Genomic DNA, 26,308 nt, shown 5'->3' with positions numbered 1-26,308 from the left:
CTTCTGAATGGTTCGAAACTAGCCAAAAACAATTCAAAACATCAAATAATGCCAAAGGAAACAAACCTAATTGATAAAGGTCAAATCTTTAATCAAAAGCCCAAAGTCAACCAAAAAGTCAAACCCGGGCCAACACCACAAAATCCGACAAAACTCACAAAATTCGACAACCCATTCCAACTTAAGTCAAACTTGGTCAACTCTTCCAACTTAAAGCTTCAAACATGAAATTCATTCTTCCAAACTAATTTCGAATCACCCGAAAATCAAAAGCGACAGATGTACACAAGTCATAATACTTTATACAGAGCTACTCATGCCCTCAAACTACCGAGCTAAGTGCAAGTGCTCATAACGATCGGTCGAGTCGTTACAATAATTAAGTTATGACGATCTGTTAGGACTTGACAAGATGAGTTCTGCCCATCTACATTTATAAAATTTTTGGAATAAAATTGTGATACAATTTGTACTACAAAGTGTACACGCTTGAAACAGATTTTAAATATGAAGTTGTATTGAAAAATTAAACAACTTAAGGTTTGAATTTCTGAAGTTGCGATTAAAATATAAAAGAAGTTCATATTCGAAATATGAAGTTGCTTTGAAGAGCTTGAACTATTTAAGATTTGAATTTCTGAAGTTGCATTGAAGAAATTGAACTACTTCAAATCCAAGTGGGTACACTTCGTAAAATTTTGCACAATGCGGATATAAATTCAATGGTGGCTCTAAAAATGGGTATATATGCAAATGACCCGACCAATTTGTTCATATCATCAAAAAAAAGGTGAACACATCAGTCATGTGAGAGGCACGTGATAAATGAATTGGCTTGGACCTGTCTGTATTGAAGAATTTGGCCCAAATAATTTCCGGCTGACAAAGCCCAAGATCATTTTTCCTCGAATACATTCCTGAATACTGGAGGCTGCAAACTTTGGCTCTCTTTGTTCAGGCGAACTCATCGGAGATTTCATTGTAAGTTCCCTTTTCTAGATTTCCTCATCTCTTTTCTCATGTGCAAAAAATCCTAAAATCCTTAAACCCTAATTCCTTTTGTCTAGTGTTAGTGGTACTAAAATATCTCCCGTAACCACTAACTTTCTCGTCTACTAACTAGTTACTTCGTTTGCCCTAGTCCATTTTGCCTTTTGCTTATTGATATAAATATTACTCCATTTATAAGAAAAATGCTACTGTATAAGATTACAACATAAGAAAAGAATACTTTTAAAGAAGTGAAATGTGAAAAATTCATTAAGAGTCAAGTGGTAAGGGATAGAATGATAAGCTTAGTGAAGCTGTTAAGGGGAGGGGTAGTTTTACAAATGTTATTTAGAATGTTTTAACTTTGTTAGAGCCCCAGGGCTTTGGTAAACGAAAAAGGTAGTGCAGTGCGTGATGTGTGGTAGGTGTACATGAAAAGTTTGAAACCCTAGAGCTAGCTGGTATGCAAGTGGAGAAGGTAGATGATGGGCCTATTGTCCACCAAGTGTTAGTGTTGGAAGTGGTGGATTATCATTTCTTTATTTTAAAATATTAAATTTGCTAGAGCTCTTTGTTTAATCTAAATCTTTTATAGATAGTTTGCTTAATGCTGAGTTACTTTCTCTTAAGAGACTAAAAGAAAAAGGGTAGTAGCATGTGATGACTGATGAGGAAATTACAGAAACTAAAGTTGGTAAAAGTGTATCCCATGGACTTAAATCTGGGGAAAAAGAAGCTTCGGCACTGAAGAATTTGTTAATCTATGTTTCTTCTTTTCTTTCTTCTTTTATCTTTTGGGCGCAAAATCAGTAGGATTTATATGGATGAGATTTTGCAATTACGATATTTAATGATAATGGGTAAACTATGTATGTTCATTTGTCTCTCATCAAGAGGAAAAAATGTATGTTCTTCTGATCCAAATATTGATTGGTCGCACCTTGAGTAGATTTTTGGTGTACTTAAAGGTTGTGGCCCCTTCAAAGTGTTTGTTGGCCTCCAAAAAGACTACTTTGTCGATTTGTGTCGGTCAATGCGCTATTATTACGAAAGAATTTCTCGATAAGTTAATTTTACAGACATTGCAATAAGTAGCTTTGTCAATTTTTTCATTGTGTTTGTGCTGTTACTCCCCTCTAGGCACCTTTTACTCCATTGATACATAATTTTCATTATCATACCCAAATGAATTCACTCCTTATCATGGGTCGGTTGCTAGTGAAAATAAACATTTTAATAGACAGCCAGTAAGATTTAGACTTTTAGAAATAAACAGAGTGGCATGGTTCAAATCCCATCAAATCCCATCAAATCATACGATTCCATCCGATATATTGAAGTGGAAAAAAATTGAAGTTTTTCACCCATTTATGCATCTTTCCTCTTCAGCATGCAAAATATATTGAAGTGAAAAAAATGCTTAAATGGGTGATAAACTGTTGGAAACAATCACACTGTTTCCAAATGAGCTTGATATAAGTGGTGATAATGATGCGTGATGCATTGTTAATAGAACACCTAGAACTTTTGTTCATCTATTTAGCAATGTTGCCATCTGGAAATATCTAGGTATTTGCTTGCTAGTATGTGTCTACTAGCATTTTGGTTCCTCGATTTCCCACTGTAAATGGTTCCATAGATGTGGGAAAAGAGGAAAACAGAAAATAAATAAGAGAAACTGAGTTAGCTGTAACTACTTGTGTTGCATAAGTACATATATAATGGCCATTCTACTTCTGACATAGAGGTTACACCTAGAGCACCAGGGACCTAGGGTATGATAACATAGTTATCTTAGGGTATGATGACATAATTATCCTAGGGTATGATAACATAATATTTTTAGGTTATGAAAATCATTTTAAATTTACCCAATATTTGTCTAAAATAGTCATTAGATTGATGATTCCTTATTTCTTTACTGATGGAGTATGTGAAAACTAATTTAGTTTAGTAGCTTATCCAAATCATATATCCTTATAAGATGCTTCTTTTCTTAATCAAGTTTAGTTCACATGCTTTTGGAATGTCTTTGAGCATTGTTGACACTAGTGACTAGTCAATTTATTCATAAACTATCAATAGAATCATGTAATCTACTGTTGGGCTATTTCTTTAGTCCTGTCCTATTTGACGAAAAGGAAATGCAAAGGCCAATGGTCTTTGTGAAATGTTTGATTTTATCTTTTTGTGCCCCTGAATCTCTAATTGACCAACGAGAAATATGTGATTGATTGTTGTTGATTTCAACATGTAATTGGTTATTGGACCTTTTCTTGTGTTCTATCCTATTTAATCAAAATGTGTAGTTCTGTGATCTTTGTCCAACATGGATTACAAAACATTGATTTATCTTTTGTTCCCCTTAATTCAAGTGTATTATCGGAATATCTCTCACATTGAAGCCTCTGGTTCTCCTTATAAGATGTTTCTTTTCTTAAAGTTTAGTTAACATGCTTGTGGAATGTCATTGACACTAGTCAATTTGTGAGGAAAGCAATCAACAGAATCATGCAATCCATTGTTGGGCTCTTTCTTTGGTCTCGTCCTATTTGATGAAAAGGAAATAAGCCTATGGTCTTTGTCCACCATCGACTTTGAAGTGTTTGGTTTTATCTTTTTGTGCCCCTTAACCTAAGGGAAACATATAATTGATTGTTGGAGCTTGCACCCAAGGGTGTGGCCTAGTGGTCAATGAAGTGGGTGGAGAACCATGATGTTTCATGTTCAAATCCCAGTGGAGATAAACACACCAGGTGATTTCTTCCTATCTGTCCAATCCTTGGTGAGTAGAATTACCTACTACTTGTGCTGGTGTGGAATTAGTCGAGATGCACGCTAGCTGGCCCGGACACCAAGGTTATAAAAAAATATGATTATTGAATCTTTTCTTTTGTCCTAGCGTATTTGATCAAAGGGAAAAACGTGTAGGCCTGTGGTCTTTGTCCAACATGGATTGCAAAACATTGATTTATCTTTTTGTTCCCGTTAGTCTCGAATGCATTATGGGAATATCTCTCACATTAAAGCCTCTGATTTTGTTTCTAAATAATATTGGAAGATATTTTGGTTTCTCCAAATTACATGAAGGTAGTAGGCTAGCATTGTACTCACTTTTGGTTTTTCTGTACTACCTCTGCCAGCACTTTAAATATCAAATTTTTAGGGGTTTTTTGGTCTTTTCAAATTTCTCCAATTCCTTCTCTATGATCTAAGTTGCACAGACTCTTCAATTTTGGTGCCGTCCCCGTCCCGATACGAGACTTGGACGGGTGCTGGAGCGGGAAACGTCCCGGATACGGTCAACCGACTTCGGACACTTTGACCGGAGTCCATCGACAAATTTGGGAGAAAAATTGAGATTTTGATTTCTCAAAATCAAAAATTAAACAGATTTCAGTTATAGAAAATGGCATACCTTCAATGTTGTAGTATTTTTGTCTCATATTTGATGCTTTGTGTGTCGGAGAAACCAAAAATTCAAAGTGTCATGTTCTGATTTTGTACTTCATGTAGACCTAGCATGTAGTCTCAATATTTACAATATTTTTATAGCTTTATTTTTTATTATTTTAAATTTTCTTAGCCGGATCCCCGCACCCGTATCCATATCCAGATTTGCACTCCCGAATCTTAAAATTTAGATTTTGCCGAATCCGATACTCGGAACCGTCCCCGTATCGGATACCCGCACCCGAGTCCGAACAACTTAGTCTGTGATTCCCAGCTTGAATTTTATCTCCACAGTTTGGCTCTTAGACTCCTTCAAATTCTAATACAGAAGAAGGCTTGACTTCTTGAAAATGGAAGATCACATTTGAGAATCAAGGAATCGATCATCATTTGCTAACTCACATATTTCATTTTCCAGTATTATAGTAAATCAGGGTTAGAGATTAAAATCAGATTGATCTTAATTAAACCTTGTGATAATATGTAATTGGATAATTTTTCTTTCTGTTCATTATTGATAAAGACAAAGTGAGAGTAAAAATTACGGCTTTGAAATTTAGAAGCTGTGCATTTCTTCATCTCGGGTTTGGACAAATTAAGCATTGTCTGCCAACATGCTCGGTCTTCGCTTCATTTTCAAGTACTCCAACTGGCTCTTTTTTAGTTGAAGCAAATCAATTTGTCCTAAAACTTTTTCCCAATTTCTCAAATTCTTCGATTACTTCCTGTTAGCGGAAACGTAAAAGAAAGAACACAAGATTTAACGTGGTTCGGATCAAAATAATCCTACGTCCACCAGAGAACAATTGCCCTTTTAATATTAACAAAGGAAGGGGAGGTTTTCCAATTACACTTAAGAGAATTTCTCTCTTTAACTCTCTACTCACTACAATGTATTGTATTATTTTGGGATGATTTCTACAAGTGAAGGAGTGCATCTATTTATAGAGGTAAAGACCTCCTCTTGATGTCATTGGTGACATCAAACTACCTCCTCTTGATGTCATGGGTGACATCAAAGGACGAAGCTTCCTCCTAGCATCCACACCAACTCTTTCCACCAACTCTTTCAATTGGCATGCCATTGTTGACTAAACATAAACCAACATTTTCAGCATGCCATTGTTAACTAAACATAAACCAACATTTTCAATCTCCACCTTGGTTTGCGTTTCGAGTGTGTGAACAACTCTGGCCAAAACTTCTAAGCTTACTGGGCAACCCCGTTGTAAGAAACAAGAAGAATCAAACCATTGTTGAACATACCACCTCCACCTAGCAACTGTTCTCTTCGGAGTTGCATCAGTTGATGCACACCCCCGCCAAGTCCTTGCAGTGTGCAAACTTAGCGAGCGGGACTATTTTGGTCAACGTGTCTGCAACATTATCGTCTGTGATAACCTTCACGACCTTGATAGTTCCCTCATCAATAACATCTCGAATAAAATGAAATCTGACATCAATGTGTTTAGTGCGCTCATGAAATCTCTGATTTTTCATTAGATGAATAGCACTCTGACTATCACATCTAAGAGTTGATTCCAGCTGAACCAAACTCAATTCCGCTACTAAACTTTTCAACCAGATAGCTTCCTTTACCGCCTCCGCTGCTGCCATGTATTCTGCTTCTGTCGTAGACAAAGCGACAATCGACTGCAAAGTCGACTTCCAACTGACGGCACTGCCAACGAGGGTAAAGATGTATCCAGTTGTGGACCTTCTTCTGTCAAGATCTCCTGCATAGTCAGAATCCACATAACCGAGAATTGAAATACCTGTACCACTTTTTCGAAAGGTAAGACCAACACCAGAAGCTCCTTTGAGATATCTCAATATCCACTTGACAGCTTCCCAATGCCTCTTTCTTGGGTTGGACATGTATCTACTTACCACACTTACAGATTGAGCAATATCTGGACGTGTGCATACCATATCATACATAATACTACCAACTGCACTGGCATAAGGAATCTTTGACATATGCTCCACCTCATCCTCGGACTGAGGCATTTGTGACTCTGAAAGTTTAAAATGAGGAGCTAATGGTGTACTTACAGGCTTGCACGTTTGCATATTGAATCTCTCGAGAACCCTTTCAATATACCTCTTCTGAGAAAGATGTACAACATCGTCTTCTCTTGATATCTCCATACCAAGGATTTTCTTTGCAGCTCCTAAATCCTTCATGTCAAATTCCTTACTCAATAGTTTCTTCAAAGCATTTATCTCTGTAATGTTGTTAGCAGCAATAAGCATATCATCAACATACAACAGTAAATAAATCATTGAGTTACCAGACATCTTCTTGTGATACACACAACTATCAAATGCACTCCTTGAGAATTCATGTGTAGTCATGAATGCATCAAACCTCTTGTACCACTGTCTAGGGGATTGCTTCAAACCATACAAAGACTTCTTTAGTTGGCATACGTGATCTTCTTTTCCCTCAGCTAGGAAACCTTCAGGTTGATCCATATAGATTGTCTCTTCTAGATCACCGTGTAAGAAAGCAGTTTTGACATCAAGCTGTTGAAGCTCCAAGTCAAATTGTGCAACCAATGCTAGTAGCACGCGAATTGAGCTATGCTTCACGACCGGAGAGAAAATCTCATTGTAGTCAATTCCCTCCTTTTGGCTGAAACCTTTTGCAACCAATCTCGCCTTGAACCTATCATCTTCCACTTCAGGAATTCCCTCTTTCTTTCGGTAGACCCACTTGCATCCAACTGTTCTCTCCCCCTTTTGTCTTTTCACTAAGACCCATGTCTGATTCTTGTGAAGAGACTCCATCTCTTCAGTCATGGCTAACCGTCATTGTGCGGCATCCTTGCAAGAAGTTGCTTCAATATACGAGGAGGGCTCCAGATCTTTAATCTCTTCTTGTGCAGCTACGAACGCATATGCAATCAAGTTTGCTTGATTTATAAGGCGTTCCGGTTCTCGTGTCTGCCTCTTCTCCCTCCCCTTCGCAATTGTGTATGGTTCATTGACAACAAGTTCTTCAACGCCTACATCTTCTGACTCATCTTTAACCTGAGTCTCTTGATCCTTTTCCTTGGCAAGCTCCACCGGAAGCTCCACCTGCTCGTTGTTCTTGTTTCCTGAAAACTCCACGGAAACTTTACGGGGATCAAGTACAGAGGGTCAACATGTCTGCAGCATTATCGTCTCTGATACCAATTGTTAGCGGAAACGTAAAAGAAAGAACACAAGATTTAACGTGGTTCGGATCAAAATAATCCTACGTCCACCAGAGAACAATTGCCCTTTTAATATTAACAAAGGGAGGGGAGATTTCCCAATTACACTTAAGAGAATTTCTCTCTTAACTCTGTACTCACTACAATGTATTGTATTATTTTGGGATGATTTCTACAAGTGAAGGAGTGCATCTATTTATAGAGGTAAAAACCTCCTCTTGATGTCATTGGTGACATCAAACTACCTCCTCTTGATGTCATGGGTGACATCAAAGGACGAAGCTTCCTCCTAGCATCCACACCAACTCTTCCCACCAACTCTTCCAATTGGCATGCCATTGTTGACTAAACATAAACCAACATTTTCAGCATGCCATTGTTAACTAAACATAAACCAACATTTTCACTTCCCCAAAGACCACATTAGTGTATGGCCAAATGGGTTTTAGTCTTTTTTCCATAATCATGATCATTCATCAGGCCTTGAATCATTCGTTGTGTTGTTTTGTTTTTGGGTCAAATTTTCAACGGTTGTGATTGAATTTCAATATGGGTCTGAAAGAAAGGAGGGGAGACGGGGATGGATGGAAAGCAAATTGATGGAGAAAGAAGAAAAGTTAGGTTTAGTTCTTAAGATGGGAAGACAAAAATACCCATTTTACTAATGTGTTGGCAATGTATTGTAAAAGGGTATTTAAGAGAGACAAAAAATGGGTGCAATGCTAACCTACTACCTTCATGTAGTAGCATGAAAGTAGTAGGTTATCATTGTACTCATTTTATTACTGCGTGGCTGTAGTAAGTTAGCATTGTAACCACATTTTCGATTCACTAAAGTAGGAGCATTTAGGGGATTTTTTGTCTTTTACCTATATCCCCGATTTTTTTCCTGCTCCATCTGCATTTTATTCCCAGATTAACTGCACAGCAAACCCAACCCTTCAGTCCGCCTCAATCTTCTCGTCATCCTCCACCTTCGGCAAACTTCAACAATCCCCGCTTGTTGGCTTCCTGTATTCATTAGCTCAGTACGTATTGATGGGGTAGCAAGGACAAATTTGACGACTATCGAACACACTACCGCTTGTCACAATTTTAATTCTGCTTTTTGGGTTTAATTCATTTGAGAGTACAGAGTGTTTTGAAGTAGTGAGGGCTGAATTTGAGGTCTCACTATTCCGAGTTGCCTTTCTCTTATGCTCTTTTCCTGCGAAGAACAAAAAATACCCAAACACAGATTATTCATAAATTCTATTCAGCTTGGGTTTGATTTAAATCTCATTCTTGAAGAATATCTTGGGGCGTTTAGTTGCTTTCAAGCTGTGCAAGGGGAAAAAGGGCTGCAATTATACAGGCAAAAGAGAACAAATGTGAGGGAGATGATGAACTGCATTTTTCTGATTAGTATTAAAAGACAAAAAACTCCAAGATTTATTTACGGATTAAATAAGTGACAGAGGGTATTTTAATGAATCAAAAAGTGAACAGTATTGTACTCAGATTTTAATTCTCCAAATACCCCCAACAATTCATGTCAGCACATTAAAGTTTAGGGCATTCTTTGTCTTTCATCCAAATCCCTAAATTTCCTCTCCTTCCGTAGTTCCGTTGTGTTTCTCTCCCATTCTGATTAAACTCCAGCGAGCCCAGTCCCAAATTTCTTCTCGGACAGCCTTCACATTTGCTCTTTCTATTCTTGACAAAGTGAGTTTTGCTGGGTTTGGTAAAAAATAAAAAAAAATGACAAAATAAAGAACCATAAAGATTTGGATTTATTTTATTTGATACTGCATTTGTTCAATACTTGAAGAGAAATATTAAGCAAATGGGGAAGAAGAGATGTTTGAAATCTATGTGAAATAATCAAACAGAGCAATTGTCGGACATCATAATCAGAAAGCAAAAAGTATTATGTACACCATAATCTGAATATAAAATAGAGGCACTAAAGACTTAGTAGAATTTGAGAAATGATGGACATTGGAGATTTTGCTCCCTGTTGCTTGCCTGAAGTGTTGTAGAGAGAGGTTGGAGATAAATGTTGCTGGGAGCAAAATGCAGGTGTAAAATTGGGGAATTTGGGTTAAAGAAAAAAACTCCCTCATCTTTAATGTGTTGGCATGTATTGTCTGGGGTATCTTGGAGAATTGAAATGTGGCTACAATGCTAACCTACATCCTTCAATGTATTGTTTGGGATATGTATGTATGTGTGTGTGTGTGTTTGTTTCCCTCGCACGGCTGTGTGTGTGCGCGTGTGTACGCTCAAACAGATAATCAAATTGTCTGGGCAAGGAGCTCGATAATAACTTTATACTTCTGTATCTGTAACTTATGTTTCTATTATGTTTCTTGCATTGGTTAGCTGAATTTTCTAGAAACTTATCAGGTGCAAGCGAAGGCCAAAATGCAAACTGAAAGTGCTTTGTCAGTTATTGGACCAAGGCCGATTGAGTTGTCTGCTGTGCCTCCTAGCTTTCCTCAAGGGCTTGGACCAAATGGAAAACCACGGACATCAAGCTTGGAGTCACCAATTATGTTGCTTGCCGGACATCAAAGTGCTGTGTATACCATGAAGTTCAATCCAGCAGGAACAACCATTGCATCTGGTTCACATGATAAAGAAATCTTTCTTTGGGATGTACACGGCGATTGCAAGAATTTTATGGTCTTGAAAGGGCACAAAAATGCAGTTCTTGATGTTCAATGGACTACTGATGGATCAACAATAGTATCAGCCAGCCCCGATAAGACTGTTAGGGCGTGGGATGTAGAAACAGGCAAACAGATTAAAAAAATGGCTGAACATTCCTCATTTGTGAATTCATGCTGCCCAGCTCGGAGGGGCCCTCCACTTATTGTCAGTGGATCTGATGATGGCACTGCTAAACTTTGGGATATGCGCCAAAGAGGAGCCATACAAACATTTCCAGACAAATTTCAAATTACTGCCGTCAGTTTCTCTGATGCCTCCGATAAAATCTACTCGGGTGGTATTGACAATGATGTGAAAGTGTGGGATCTGCGAAGGTGTGAAGTAACTATGACCCTTCAGGGCCATCAGGATACTATAACTGGTATGCAGCTGAGTCCTGATGGGTCTTATCTTCTTACTAATGCCATGGACTGCACACTTCGCATATGGGACATGCGTCCGTATGCCCCCCAAAATCGCTGTGTTAAGATCTTGGAAGGCCACCAACACAATTTTGAAAAGAACCTGCTGAAATGTAGCTGGTCATCTGATGGAAGTAAGGTAACAGCTGGGAGTTCTGATCGCATGGTTTATATCTGGGATACGACATCTAGGCGCATTCTGTATAAGCTCCCTGGACACACCGGATCTGTTAATGAATGTGTTTTTCATCCTAATGAACCAATTGTGGGATCTTGCAGTAGTGATAAACAGATCTATCTTGGTGAGATTTGAATAGTAGGTACTACCTTTTCTGACCTTCAGCTATATATTCCTACCAGCAGATTTGGGAACTAGGTGTGGATTCATCAAGTTGTAGTTAAAATATGTGACCTTCTGTTGCCTATGGGTGGAACTTTGAAACTGCAAAACAGTGATATGCTTGCTTAATTTTGATTACCTGATAGAGATGTTATTGTAAAACTATGCTGGATGTTTTGCCTTGTAGACAAGAAGAAGTTCTAGATGTGAGATTGTAAGTTTCGGGGATTCAAGACACTGCTTTATTTAGGTATAAAAAAAAAAAAAAATTACATTTGTTTAGTTGCAGAAGATTGTGGCGATCAGTGAACATCTGACATTTATTGGTTTTACTGTCGACTTTGAAAGAAGCAAAATGGAGAAGCTGAAGTTAACAGTTTGAATTCATACTTTTTGTTTATTCTTTTGTTGTTTACTTTGGTTTAAGAAGTTGTCAAGGATGCGGTTGGAGAAAGGCTATTAGAGCAGGTAGAGAAACCATTCATCAGAAAAGTTTCTTTCAATTCTTTCAAGTTAGTAAATAAATCTTCTATTTAGGTAAGGAAATTTGATCTTCACGGCAATACAAGATCATAGTCCTCTTTGATCATGAATGACAGTTTTTGACCAACATGGTAAATTGGTGTTCCTGCGCGATAGATAACATTTATATGCAATTAAAAGGAATTGTGCATTGCTCCAGAGTTATAACTGATGTTATCAAACGTTAATTTCCCTTTGCGTTACTCTTGATTAATACTACAACTAGCGACTAAGTATGCATCATTTGGAGATTGTTGTTATCAAACGTTAATTGTGCATTGCATTCTCTTTGTTAGATTTGTTGTTGTTTTGACAAATTAATGATTGAGATTTGTTCTTTATGATATTTAAAAATTATGTTTAAATTTGAGCTCATTTGGAGTAGATTTGGGTCTTGAATAGTGTGTTGGATTGTTGAAATGCGAAGAATAAATTTTTTCTGGGCAATTTGCACTTCATACTAAAAATTCTTAAATGCATGCAAAAAGATAGCTATACTTTAGACCAATTAAGTCTTAAGTACATAAGTGCAAGTTTTGCACTTCAAACTAATGAAGTCTTAAGTGCATGCAAAAATTAGTCGCACTTCAGACAAACAGTCTTAAATGCATCTTAAGCTTGCAACTTCATACTGTGATTTTTTCAACTTAAGACGTCTGAAGTTAATCCTAAGAAGGATAAATTTACAGATTTTTGTGTAATACGGGTATAACTTAAATAGTGACCCCAAAACTAAGTATATATGCAAATTTCCCTATATTTTATATTGACTTAACAAAAATAAATTCTCAAGCCAATAAATATATGTATATTCTTGATCTTGATATAATTATTATTAAACTAATTTCTCGACACGTGTGTTGCACGTGTATGTCAAGTCATGTATTATACTTGAACGAATAAAGTACAAGGTTATGTAAATGATCAATGTGAATTATTCTAAGCTTACTTATTTGTCGAGGTCAAAATGATTGAATATATATATGAAATGATGCAAGAGATTTTTATAAATAAAGAAAAAAGGCAAAATGATTGTGCGCTAATTTTCTTAGCCCTTAGGATAGTAATTTCCACATGGTGTAAATTGTTAAATAGAAATTCTACCCTTAAGAACAGTGCCTACTCAAAAATCAAAGTTGTACTTTTAAATTTCTTCTAATACAAAAACTCAATCCAATAAATAGAAATTAGAAGTTGAAATAGAAGATTGAAGGAAAATAGAACGTCAATATATTTCCAATGTTAGAAGAAACGACGAAGAAGATTTTGGCATAATATATCACGACCCAATTTCCACCATAAATCGTGTTGTCGCCCAACATCGTCGCTAGCATGCCAAAGGGGAATTATCCACTTAATTGTTTATTTAAATATTTTTAAAGTAATTGACTTTATTTAATAAAGAAATAAATAGTAGGTGACCGTAGTAATATAAAGAGTAAGATAAATATAAGAGCGAAGTAGTGAATTTAATAATAAAAAACCATGAATATCTACTAGAAGTTTTTAAAATCCCATGTCACAAGTGCACGAGCAAACTAGTAGAATATACAAAACCTTATATACTACTGTCAGGAGTAAGATAGATAGAAAAATAAATACAACAAGGAAGAGACTCTTGGTGTTGCAGAACGATGCATAGGGAGCAACTCATCACTAAGTCTCCAGGTAGCGGGGATACGTGCCTGACTGGCCAGCAGATGCACCCGCCTCAGATCCTGCACGATTAGTGCAAAAGTGTAGCATGAGTACATAAACAACATGTACCTAGTATGTATCTAGTCTAACCTCGAAGATGTAGTGACGAGGAGTCGACATCGACACTTACTAAGGGTCAATAAATAAAATATAGAAATCATAAGTACGCATGAAATACAACAATAATAATAAGATAAGAAACATTAATTTATAATTCTTAAACATAATATCAATTTAAAGTCTCCAACTATCACAGGCCAAGTATTTAACACGTAAGAACCCCCAAGTAATTTTTTAGTCTCAGACCAAAAGAAATATCAAGTAAAATCGGACTCTAACCAATATCACACACGATTTATTCCAAGGTCGTACGGCCCGATCCAGAATAGTATGTACACTGCCGAGGGTCGGCCGGCACGACCATAGATGCATCTAATATACTGCCGAGGCATTTGGCCCGATCCATAGGAATAAAGGAAACTCCACAAAATCCGATCAACGATTACTACATAGGATTAATACTCAAAGAAGGTATAATTTCCATTAACAGTTAAGTATTCTGCCAAAACTCAAAGTAACGAACCTCAGTCCTTTAAAATCCTTTAACCAATTTCAATTAAACATTTAGATAATTAAACTAACAAGTTGGATGCAAAAAATACAAGTAATACATGGTAGGGTCCTAAATCTACCCGGACATAAGCATGATTTTAGCTACGTCCGGACTCTCGTCACATCGTGCACACATAGCACCCACAATTATTATCAAATAACCATTTGAAACACCTACAAGGATAATTTCCTCTTACAAGGTTAGGTAAGATACTTACCTCGTTTCCAAGTCCTCTTCTCGGTCCACAATTCACACTAATAGTCTTAAATCGGTACCAAGCAATCCGAAACTAGCCAAAGGTTGTACAAACTAATCAATATATGCTCAAAAGTTTATAATTTAACTATTAGAGTAATTACCCAACCCAAATTGGAAGATTCCTAAAATTCTCCCCTAGTCCTATGTGCCCAGATTCCGAAAATTTTTGTAAATAAATGTTACTCATAACCTCGCGAATACAGGTATATGATTTCTACCCAATTTTATAATCATTTTCGTGGTCTAATTCCATTTTTATCAAAACCTAAGATTTTCAACAAAATCCTATAATTTTCACAATTTACATGATAAAATCTACCCATAATCCGTGTATTAAACTCACATTAAGTAGAAATTACTTACCTTATAAGTCTAGGTGAACAATCTCTCTCTAAGAGCTCCAAAATCGGCTAACCCAAAGTGAAATAAGAGAAAATGAGCCTAAGTCTCGATTTAAAACAAGGTTTTGCTCATTTGACCCTTCTTCGCGATCACGAAAAATGCCTCGTGATCGTAAAGGCAAAGCTTGCCCAAGCCCTGAAAACCTTCACCGCGAATGCGAGAACGGTCTCGTGATCGTGCAGGCTTGCCCTGCCTGAGCATCACGAACGTGATGATACCTTCGCAAACGCGAAGGGTAATGGGTGTTGACCTTCCCAGGCCCCTTTCCTCTATGCGAACGCGGGCCCACTCATGCGAAGGCCACAGGTCCTAGACCCACGCAAATGCGAAGAGAGAAATGTCCATTCCCCAATTCCTTTTACGCGAATGAGACTCCACCTCCGCATTCGCGAAGAAGGAAACCAGAACTAGCAACAACAGAATTTTAGACTTAGCTCCAAGTGATCCAAAATTCACCCGAGCCACCCGTGAGCCCGTCTAACTGTGCCAACAAATCTATAAACATAATAAGGACCTTCTCGAACCCTCAGAATACGCAAAATAAAATCGAAACTAAGAATCTCACCCCCAAAACCAAATCAAATCAACTTATGAACTTCAAACTTTTCAACTAGCTCCGAACGCGTCGAATCTTACTTAAACAGCTCGGAATGACGCCAAATTTTACATACAAGTCATAAATCATCATACGGACCTATTCCCAGGCTCATAATTCCAAACGGACCTTGATTACACCAAAGTCTACTTCAAACCAAATTCAAAGAACTTGAAAACCTTTAATGCGCCAACTTTCAATATTAAGCCCCGAAATGCTCCGGATCATCCGAAACTCGATCCGAATACACGCCTAAGTCCAAAATCATCATACAAACCTATTGGAACCATCAAATCCTGGTTCTGAGGCCGTCTACTAAAAATGTTGACTCAAGTCAAACTTGGCCATCTTAGGCTAGTACTAAGAATGAAACGTTTCGATTTCACCCCGAACCCTTCCAAACCCAAACCAACCATCCCCGCAAGTCATAAAATAGAAAAAGCACATACGGGGAGTCTTAATTAGGGGAACAGGGTTCTAGAAAGAAAAATGACCGGTCGAGTCATTACATTCTCCACCTCTTAAACAAATGTTCGTCCTTGAAAGAGTCTAGAATCATACCTGGAGTGCTAAATAAGTGTGGATATCTGACCCGCATGTCCTCCTTAGTCTCCCAATTCACTTCCTCGACTGGTTGACCCCTCCACTGAACCTTTACCGCAGAAATCTTCTTAGACCTCAACTGGCGAACCTGCCTATCAACAATGGCAATTGGCTCCTCCTCATATCCCAAGCTCTCATCTAGCTGAAATGTGTTGTAATATAACATATGCGACCTGTCAGCATGGTACATCCAGGGCATAGACACATGAAAAATAGGATGAACTCCCGATAGACTAGGAGGCAAAGCAAGCTCATAATCAACCTCCCCAACTCACCTCAACACCTCAAATGGGACAAATAACCTTGGGCTCAGCTTTCCCTTCTTCCCTAGCCTCATGATACCCTCCATCGGCGAGACTTTCAAGAGAAGCTTCTCGCCCACCATAAATGATAAATTACGCGCCTTCTGATCCATGTAACTCTTTTGTTTGGACTGTGTTGTGCGAACTCGCTCCTGAATCAACTTTACCTTCTCCAAGGAATCCTTCACTAAATCAGTGCCATATGCCCTAGCCTCGCCGGGCTCAAACCATACGATGGCGAACGACATCGCCGACCATACAAAGCCTCAAATGAAGCCATCTCGATTCTGGAGTGATAAATGTTGTTATACACAAACTCGGCCAAGGGCAAGAACCGATCCCAGTGCCCTCCGAAGTCAATCACATATGCTCTGAGCATATCCTCCAGAATTTGAACTGTTCGCTCCGACTACCTGTCAGTCTGCGGATGAAAGGTTGTGTTGGGCTTTACCCGGGTACCCAACTCGCTCTGTACTGCTCTTTAGAAATGCAAAGTAGACTGAGGGCCTCTATCTGAAATGATAGAAACATGCACACCATGCAACCAGACAATCTCCTAAATGTAAATCTGGGCCAATCTCTTTGAAGTGTAAGTAGTCGCAACCGAAATAAAGTGTGCCGGCTTGGTTAGCCTGTCGACAATGATCCAAATGGCATCGAACTTATGCAATATCCACGAAAACCCAACTATGAAGTCCATAGTGATGCGCTCCCATTTTTACTACGATATGACCATCTACTGAAGTAGGCCACCTGGCCTCTGGTGCTCATACTTAACCTACTAGCAATTTAGGTATCTCGCGACATACTCAACTATGTCCTTTTTCATACGTTGCCACCAATAATGCTGCCTCAGGTCGCAATACATCTTCGTAGCACCTGGATGAATAGAGTACCAAGAACTGTGTGCCTTCTCTAGAATCTTCTCCCTCAAGCCATCAAAATTAGGAAAACATAGGCGACCCTGGAGTCACATAATACCATCCTCACCGATAGTAACCTCCTTGGCACCCCCTGTAGTACCATCTCTCTATGAACCATCAAGTACGAATCATCGTACTGACGAGCCTTAATCCGCTCAAATAATAAAGACCGAGCCACAACACATGCAAAAACTCGACTAGGCTCTAAAATATCCAACCTCACAAGTTTGTTAGCCAAGAATTGAATTTCCAAATCCAATGGCCTCTCCTCTACTGAAATGAATGCCAAACTACCCATACTCTCGACCTTTCTGCTCAAGGCATCTGCAACCACATTCGCCTTGCCCGGATGATAAAGGATGGTAATGTTATAGTCCTTCAGTAACTCAAGCCACTTCTGCTTCCTCAAATTAAGATACCTATGCTTAAACAAATGTTGCAAGTTGCGATGATCGGTGTAAACCTCACAGGACACCGCAAAAAGATAATACCTCCAGATCTTGAGAGCATGAACTATCGCGGCCAACTCCAAATCATGTACAGGTAATTCTTCTCGTAAGGCTTCAACTGACGTGAATCATATGCAATAACTCGCCCCTCTTACATCATTACACAACCCAGGCCAACGCGTGAAGCATTGCAATACACAATATACATCCCTGAACTGGAGGGCAACACTAACACCAGTGTTGTAGTCAATGCGCTCTTGAGCTTCTAAAAGCTCGCCTCACAATCATCAGACCATCGGAAGGGAGCTCCCTTATGGGTCAATCTGGTGTCACAATAGATGAGAAGCCCTCAACAAACTACGATAATAACATACTAACCCAAGAAGCTCCTGATCTCCGTCGCTGTGGTAAGATGAGGCTAACTCTGGACTGCCTCGATCTTTCTGGGATCTACCTTAATACCCTCACCTAATATAGCATGCCCCAAGAATGCCATAGTGTCACGACCCCAATTTCCCGCTGAAGGATGTCGTGATGGCACCTAGTCTCTACGACTAGGTAAGCCTAAAAATTAATAACAACTTGACAGAAATAATTAACAAATACTAAAACAAGGCTAAATAACTAATATAAACTTCCATAAGCCAGATCAACAATAGTGCACTCCCCCAAAACCGGTGGAACTAAGTTATAAGCTCTACAGAGTAAGCTAAAGTGTCTAGTACATCACTGTTTGAATGAAAGGAAATACAACAGTAGTCAAAAGCAAGGAAGGTGACTCCCAGGCCTGCGAATGCTGAGCAGGCATACCTTAAAGTTTCTGTAAGGAAGCTACAAATGATCTCTAACGACCGGCACGAGCAGATGTACCTGGATCTGCACAAAAATTGTGCAGAAGCGTAGCATGACTACACCACAACAGTACCCAACAAGTATCAAGTCTAACCTCAGTAGAATAGTGACGAGGCTAGGTCAAGATACCAACTAAGATATAAATAGATAGTATGAAAATATAATAAGGCTAAATAATGGAAAGCAGAGAAAACTGATATGAACCAAGATAATAACATGAATTAATACCGGGAATAAAACATGGAAATAGCATAAAAGAAGCAACTAAAGAGAACTACAATGATCATATACGGACAACAACTACTAGAACAATAAAGTATGAAACAATAAGAAATGTTCCCACCAAAACTCTTTGCAACATTAAATAAATAGCAAGAATCACAACGATGTACTGCCTCTTGTACAATAAAATCACAATCGAGGTACCGCCTCGTATAATCAAGAATCATAACCGAGGTACTGCCTCATATTCACATTTCTCAATTTCACTCACAATCTTTCCTTATAACTCCGCGTGAGCCTTATATTTGAAATAGTTTTTTAAAAAAAAACAATTTTCCCGAAATAGCTACACGCATTTTAGCCCAACTTATGACGTCGCGTGGCTTCACGTAGTTCCCCTACAAGCAACACGCACATAAGTCCCACCTTATACAACTACATCCACATTAACCCCAAGCCTTATACTACTACATATGCGTCAATATTACATTACAATAACAACTCGCGCCACAAGTGCCCATATATCACAATTTTCCAACAATTTCAATGTTTCCACAACCATAGCCTAGGGTTCCACCACAACGAGTACAATAATATCAACAACAACAATGAATGTTAAATGCTCAACAAGGAAGATATTCAACAATAACAATTTCACCTCAACACGATAACGACTTTCACAACTTCAACACCAATAACTCAACAATGAGAGATAATACATAACCACGTTATTTAATAAGAATAACTCACAATGGAAGAGGTAACATGTAAAAATGACTACAAATAATGGAAATCAACAAGGAAAGGGATAACATGAACAATAACTTCAAATAATGATAATCAACAATGAGTGATAACACGAACAATAACTTCAAATAATGATAATCAATAATGAAAGAGATAACATGCAACAATAATAGAGGCAACAAGTTCAACTAAAGCATGAGAGAAATCTATCAATTAGGATGTGGAACAAGTGTTAACGAAATCATTTAAGGCATGTAAGTATAAACTGACACAAGTAGGAATAGATTGACTATGAGAATTTTGGACATGATACTACAATTCAATACCACGTACAACCCATGTACCCACTTGTCACCTTGCGTACACGACTTTCACATAGCACAAATGAATCAAACAATACCAATCCTAAAGGGTAGTTCTCTCACACAAATTTAGGCAAGACACTTACCTCAACTAGGCCAATTCAACACTCGAAAATATCTTTTCCCTTAAAATTCACCTCCACACGGCTCGAATCTAACCAAAATTGAGTTATTATTATCAAACAATGCTAGGGAAATCAATTGCAATAGATAAAGCTAAGATCCTTACACTTTTTCCAAAAAGTCAACAAAAGTCAACTTAGGGCTCGCCAGGTCAAAAATTGGGTCCAATGGTAGATTCCTTCTATCCATGATCCCACGAGTTCATATATGTGATTAGTTTCAAAATTTGAGTCCAATTCAACCCTCAAAACTAAATATCTTATTTTTCCCAAACTTGACAAAGTTTCACAATTTTTCACTTTGATTCACATAATTTTGATGTTAAAATCTAAGATATGTTGATGGAATATGATTAGAAATAGATTAGAATTACTTAGCCAATGTTTGTAGGTGAAATTCCCTCTCCAAATCGCCTCCTGCCGAGTCTAGGGTTCAAAAATGAGAGAATGTGTTCAAAACTCCCGTCTTCCAGCCCTTTAGCTAGCTGCAAATGTCGCATTTGCGACACATGCTAACCCTCGCAATTGCAGACTAGGGCTCACATTTGCAAACCCTGACAACCTAAGTCAACATCGTATTTGCGATAAAGGCTTTGCAATTGCAAAGCTGGGTACATCACAAAAGCGAACAAATGCTCGCAATTGCAAACTCAGTCCAAAATCTATTGCCTTCGCAAATGTGAAGGGGAACTCGCATTTGTGACATTTGCCCTCTTACACCAGCATACTAGCAGTTCATTTTTAAGTTCAAATCATCCAGATACATGTTCGAAACTCATCCGAGCCCTCGGGGCTCCAAACCAAACATCCACATAAGTCTTAAAAAATCATACGAACTAATTCGTGTGATCAAAACATAAAAATAACAAATCGAACACTAAAACGGATGGATTTCAAAGTAAAGTTCAAGAATTTCTAAAACTACAACTAAATGTCAGAATCCTATCAAATCAACTCCAAACGACACCAAATTTTGCAGGCAAGTTCTAAATACCATAACAGAGCTATTCCAAGTCCCAAAATCAAATTCTGAGCTAGATATCTAAAATTCAACGTACAATCAAACATTTCAACTTCAAATTGCCTAATTTTGCCAAAACTACACAAATCAACCTACAGACTTCCAAAATCAATTCCGGGCATACGTCCAAGTCCGAAATCACGATTCAGAGCTATTGGAGCTATAAAAAATAGTCCGGGGTCGTTTTAACAAAAGTCAAACTTTGGTCAACACTTTCTAATTTAAACTTCTATGTCAAGAATCAAGGGTCTATATCAACCCGAAAGCTACCCGGAATAAAACTAACCAATATCACAAGTTATAAAATCATAAACACACATGTGTGAAGAATATAAAAAGGGGAAACGAGGAGCAATTACACAAAATGTCCGATCAGGTCGTCACACACAGAATCTAACCAGAATTGCACTTGGAGAACTTAGCATATATCTTCTGTTCCTGCAAGGTCTGAAGTACAACTCTCAAATACTGCTCGTGCTCCTCCATACTATGTGAGTAGATCAATATTTCATCAATGAAGATAGTGACAAATGAGTCAAATTTGGCCTGATCGCCCGTTCATCAAATCCATAAATGTCGTCGGGGCATCGGTCAAGCCGAAGAACATCACTAGAAACTCATAGTGCCCATGTATAGTCTGAAAAGCCATCTTTGGAACATCCGAAGCACGAAACTTCAGCTGATGATACCCAGATCTCAAGTCGATCTTAGAAAACACCCTGGCACCCTGCAACTGGTCCAATAAATCATCAATACATGGCAACATGTACTTGTTCTTAATGGTAACTTTGTTCAATTAGCAGTAATCAATGCACATCGGCATAGTGCCATTCTTCTTTTTCATAAACAATACCGGTGCACCCCAAGGTGACAAACTCGGCATGACAAACCCCTTCGCTAGCAACTCCTAAATCTGTTCCTTGGACTCCTTCAACTCTTTCGAAGCTATGCCATATGGTGGAATAGAGATAGGCTGGGTACGTGGCGCCAAATCAATACTGAAATTGATATCACGATCTGGTGGCATGCCTGGTAGATCAAAAGGAACACATCGGACAACTCCTGCACCACGAGCACTGAATCAATCGTGGGAGTCTCTGCAGCAGTATCCCAAACATAAGCCAGATAAGCCAAATAACCCTTCTTGACCATATGTCGAGCCTTCAAGAAAGAGATAACCCGGCTAGATGTACTGATAAATGAACTCATCCACTCCAATTTAGGAAACTTTAGCATCTCCAAGGTAACAGTATTAGCATAACAATCAAGAACAGCATGGTATAGAGACAACCAGTCTATGCAAGATGACCTCAAAGTCAGTCATGTCGAGCAATAGAAGATCCGCTCTGGTCTCATAACTACAGAAAGTCATAATACTAGACCGGTAAATCTGATCCACAATAATAGAATTGCCCACTAATGTGGACACATAAATATGAGCACCCAAGGACTCACAAGAGACACCCAGATAATGAGCAAATAGATATAAAACATATGAATACGTAGACCCTGAATCAAATAGTACCAAGCATCCCTACTGCAGATAGAAATAATACCTCTGATCAAGACGTCTGAGGCTACTGCATATGCTCCAGCTACAAAAGCATAGAACCTAGCTGGAGTGCCACCTGACTGGCCTCCACATCTAGGGCGACCTTTAGCCATATGCCCTCCACCTTTAGTCGGCTGGACGGCTGGTGCGGCAGCTGGTGCGATAATCATAGGTTGATGGCCCTACTATACCGCCTTGCCCCTAAATTTGGGACAAAATCTCCTCACGTGACCAAGCTCCTGTACTCATAGCAACCTCTCGTTGCGGAAGATAACTGACCTTGAAGCTGACTCCGGGGACCTAAACACCCACTAGAAGAACCCTGAATAGCTGGTAGACGGTGGGATCTATATGGAATGGCGTTGAAATAGGGCCGTAGTGGAACACCCCGAGATGGTGGTGGTGGTGAATACTTGGGCCTGCTAGACTAGCCCCTCATAAACTGACCTCTGCCTCTAGACGGAGCACCACTGAACCCTTTAGAATATCGAGGCCGCTTGTCCCTTGGTGCATGCTCTCGGCCCTACTGACGGATACCTTCGATCCTCCAAGCTATCTCCACAACCTGCTTGTAAGGAGTCCCCATCTCAATCACTCGGGCCATAGTAACCTGTATACCTATAGTGCAAGCCTGTAATAAACCTTTGCACTCTCTCAGCATCGATGGGGAGTATCATAAGTGCATGGCGAGACAACTCAAATAATCTCACCTCATAATCGTTCACAGACATCTGACCCTGCTAGAGCTGTTCAAAATGACCCTATAACTTTTCCCTCTAAGTGGATGGAATATATTTCTCCAGAAAGAGACGTGTGAACTGGTCCTAAGTCAAAGGAGGAGAACCTGCTTGTCTGCTGAGAAGATAGAGCTACCACCATCTACGGGCCCTTCCCTCCAACTAAAATATGGCGAAGTCCACCCCGTGGGACTCCAATACTTTCATGTTATGTAGCATGTCCCTACAATGATCAATAAAGTCTTGGAGTTGTAACGACCTGACCTGTCATTTTGAGCTTTAGCATTCCATTCAGTGGTTTGAGACTTTGAGTACCTTCATATTGTGTATTATAACTTGCATGTATGATTGGTTTCAGTTTTTGAGCGGTTCGAGATTGATTTGGAGGATTGATTCTCGTTTTAGAAGTTTTAAGTTGGAAGAGTTGACCAAGGTTTGACTTTTGGGTAAATGGACTAGAAATAGGGTTTTATTATTCCAATAAGTTTGTATGATAATTTTGGACATGTCTACAAAGTTTGGTTAAATTTCGATGAGTTTTGGATAAGTTTGGGTTGTATGGTGATTGTCTTCGGTTTCAACGTCTATTTGAGCATAAAGGCTACCATATTGAGCAAACGACGTTTGATCCGCGTTTCGACTAAATTATTACATCCGTATCATAATTTTGGAATCATAGCAACTGAAATCATTTTTTGACATCGTAAGGAATTTATAGTCATTTTACTAAGAATTGGATTGCCAGATTTTTTCAGATTAATTACGAAATTACCATTGAATTCATATTTAAAAATCTGCAATATTTTTAAATATTGAAACCAACATATCTCCTTCATTATAAGGTCATATAAAGTGATTCAAAAGCCTAACTTGACTGAAATCTCACGAGGAATCTATTGGATGCATCAAAAGCGATTTTTGAGATTGTTTGGAACAAGAAACGAGACAGAACAGTTGGGTGTTTTTGGCTATTAGTGTTGTTGGAGTTTTTCTCATCTTGAAAGTTTGGGATTGGGAGAATTCAAGGATGTTCTTCAAGTTTCTTCCACGGGGTAAGGTCTAAATCATAACTTAAGTATTTCCCCTTTATTCATTCCCATAACTTAAGTATTTCCCCTTGGTTTAAGATTTAATCCATTTTAATTGAAAACCCATTTAATTCTTTAAATCAAGACCTAGGATTATGCCATAAATTTTAAAAATTGAAAATGAGTTAGAGGCATGTATTTTCCGATTCCTTTTAGGGTTTGTTTCTCCTATATTAGGAGGACAACTTACTCGAATTTGGCAAGTTTTGGAGGAGTATTTCAGGAGATGTGCGACCCAACTAGTGTGGGTTGGACTTTTGGGTTATGAACACCGACGAGTGATGTCTTGGCAAATTGTTTGAGCTATCGAAATCCGATTGAGTCAGTTTTCATTCGTATTGGTTCGGGCTTTGCTTGGGTAAGCTTGGATTCGGAATCCAAGGTGGGCCCGACATTGACTTTTGTTGACTTTTTGGGGAAAATATAAAGATCATAGCTTTATTTATTGTATTTTATTTTGCTTGCATTGTTTGATGTTCTTAAGTCATTTTTGGTTAGATTTGAGCCATGTGGAGGCGAAGTTTAGGGAAAAAGCTATTTCGGAGGGTTGAGTTGGCCTAGTTGAGGTAAGTATCTTGCCTAACTTTATGTGGGGAAAACTACCCCTTAGGATTTGGGTTGATTATGCTATTTGTGTTATGTGAAAACCGTATATGCAAGGTGACGAGTGGGTACACGGGCTATATGTGGTATTTGATCGATTTAGATTATCTAGACTCTTTCTATGCCTTTAATTAAATTTTCATAAAATATTATATCTCTCATTGTTAATCTACTCTTACATACTCTATTTGACATTGTTAGCACTTGTTCTACCTCTTACTTGTTATTTATCTCTTATATGCATTAGTTGAAGTTATTGTCTTACTTATTGTCTTGTTACCTCTTAATTTTTGAATCACTTTTAATTGAAGTTGTTATTTAATGGAATATCATCTTGTTGTGTTATTAGTGTTGAAGTTATAATAGCCGTTGTCACATTGAGACAAAGTTGTTAATTGTTGAGATACCTTTCTTTGTTGGGCATTTTCATTCATTTTGTTATTGTTGAAATTCTTGTACACATTGTGGTTGAGCCATGGGCTATTTGCTATGAAAATATTGGTGTTGTTGACTTTTGCGGCAAGTTGTGGCATATGGGCACTTGTGGTGCGAGTTGTGATTGTGTTGTGATATTGATATGCATGAAGTGGTATAAATCTAAGGTTTGATACACATGCGGTGAGATAAGGTGGGCTTGATACACGTGATGCTAGTAGGGGAACTACTTGTAGCCATGTAGTGAGATAAGGTGGGCTAAAATGCGTGTAGCTATTTCGGAAAAAATAATTTTTAAAACTAAATGTAAGGCTCACATAATGATATAAGGAAAGATTGTGATTGAAATTGTGAAATGTGAATACGATGTGGTACCTCAGTTGTGATTTTCATTGTACATTCCATGTTGGAACAACTTGTTGATTTGAATAGTCATTGTTCTTCCTTTAATCATTCATCTGCATTTTGATTGTTTGGTTATTCGTTGTTATCTTGTGTTGGAACGACTGTGGTTTCTTGTATGAGTCATGTATTCTACGTGATCTATTGTGTTGCTTTAACATGCCAATATATGCCTCCGTTATAACTTGATGAATTGATTATCAGTGTGAATTTAATTGCGTGGAGTCACTATATCATATTCTGTAGAGTTGTTGGTATCATAATGGTTTAAATAAAAAATTATTAACATGCTTTATTCTATGTGTCTCTTAAGATAGAACTCGTTATCTCACTCGGTGCCTTATTATTCTAAATAGTTATTGCACTTTCACTATAATTGGGTTCTCAAATTATGCTCATCACCCTATTAGATGTTTACTTTACTTATAATTGTTATCATGTTTTTCTTTAACAAATTTTATATTTAATTTGTTAATTAAAACTGATACTTTTACTCAATTTTATTGATTTCTAAACTAAACCCTTCTTATACTTTATTTTGTACAAATTATATATTATTTTACTTTACTAGATTTCTAAAATAAATTTATTATTTCATTTGACACCTTACTTTATTCAAGATTGTCATTATGTTTTATAGTGTTTAAATATATCTTTCGTTCATCTAAAATAATATTTATCATGGTTACAAAGTACAT

At 38.1% G+C, this 26,308-nt stretch overlaps 1 protein-coding gene across 1 annotated transcript; it reads left to right on the top strand.

The window, feature by feature from the left end:
- Nucleotides 1-852: 852 nt before the first annotated feature.
- On the top strand, nucleotides 853-11,485 carry LOC107782719 (uncharacterized). The gene is made up of 2 exons (XM_016603649.2): nucleotides 853-981; nucleotides 10,035-11,485. The coding sequence occupies exon 2, from the start codon at nucleotides 10,053-10,055 to the stop codon at nucleotides 11,073-11,075; it is 1,023 nt and encodes a 340-aa protein (XP_016459135.2). The 5' UTR covers nucleotides 853-981; nucleotides 10,035-10,052; the 3' UTR covers nucleotides 11,076-11,485.
- The last annotated feature ends 14,823 nt before the right edge of the window (nucleotides 11,486-26,308 follow it).

The sequence above is a fragment of the Nicotiana tabacum genome, chromosome 8, assembly GCF_000715075.1.
Source record: "Nicotiana tabacum cultivar K326 chromosome 8, ASM71507v2, whole genome shotgun sequence".
NCBI lineage: Eukaryota > Viridiplantae > Streptophyta > Magnoliopsida > Solanales > Solanaceae > Nicotiana > Nicotiana tabacum.
The sequence above is the reverse complement of the archived record's forward strand: the minus strand, read 5'-3'. Positions and strand labels throughout refer to the sequence as shown.

Bases quoted from the DNA above. Each gene is read 5' to 3' on its own strand.
- LOC107782719 (XM_016603649.2), top strand. From the start codon at position 10,053: ATGCAAACTGAAAGTGCTTTGTCAGTTATTGGACCAAGGCCGATTGAG.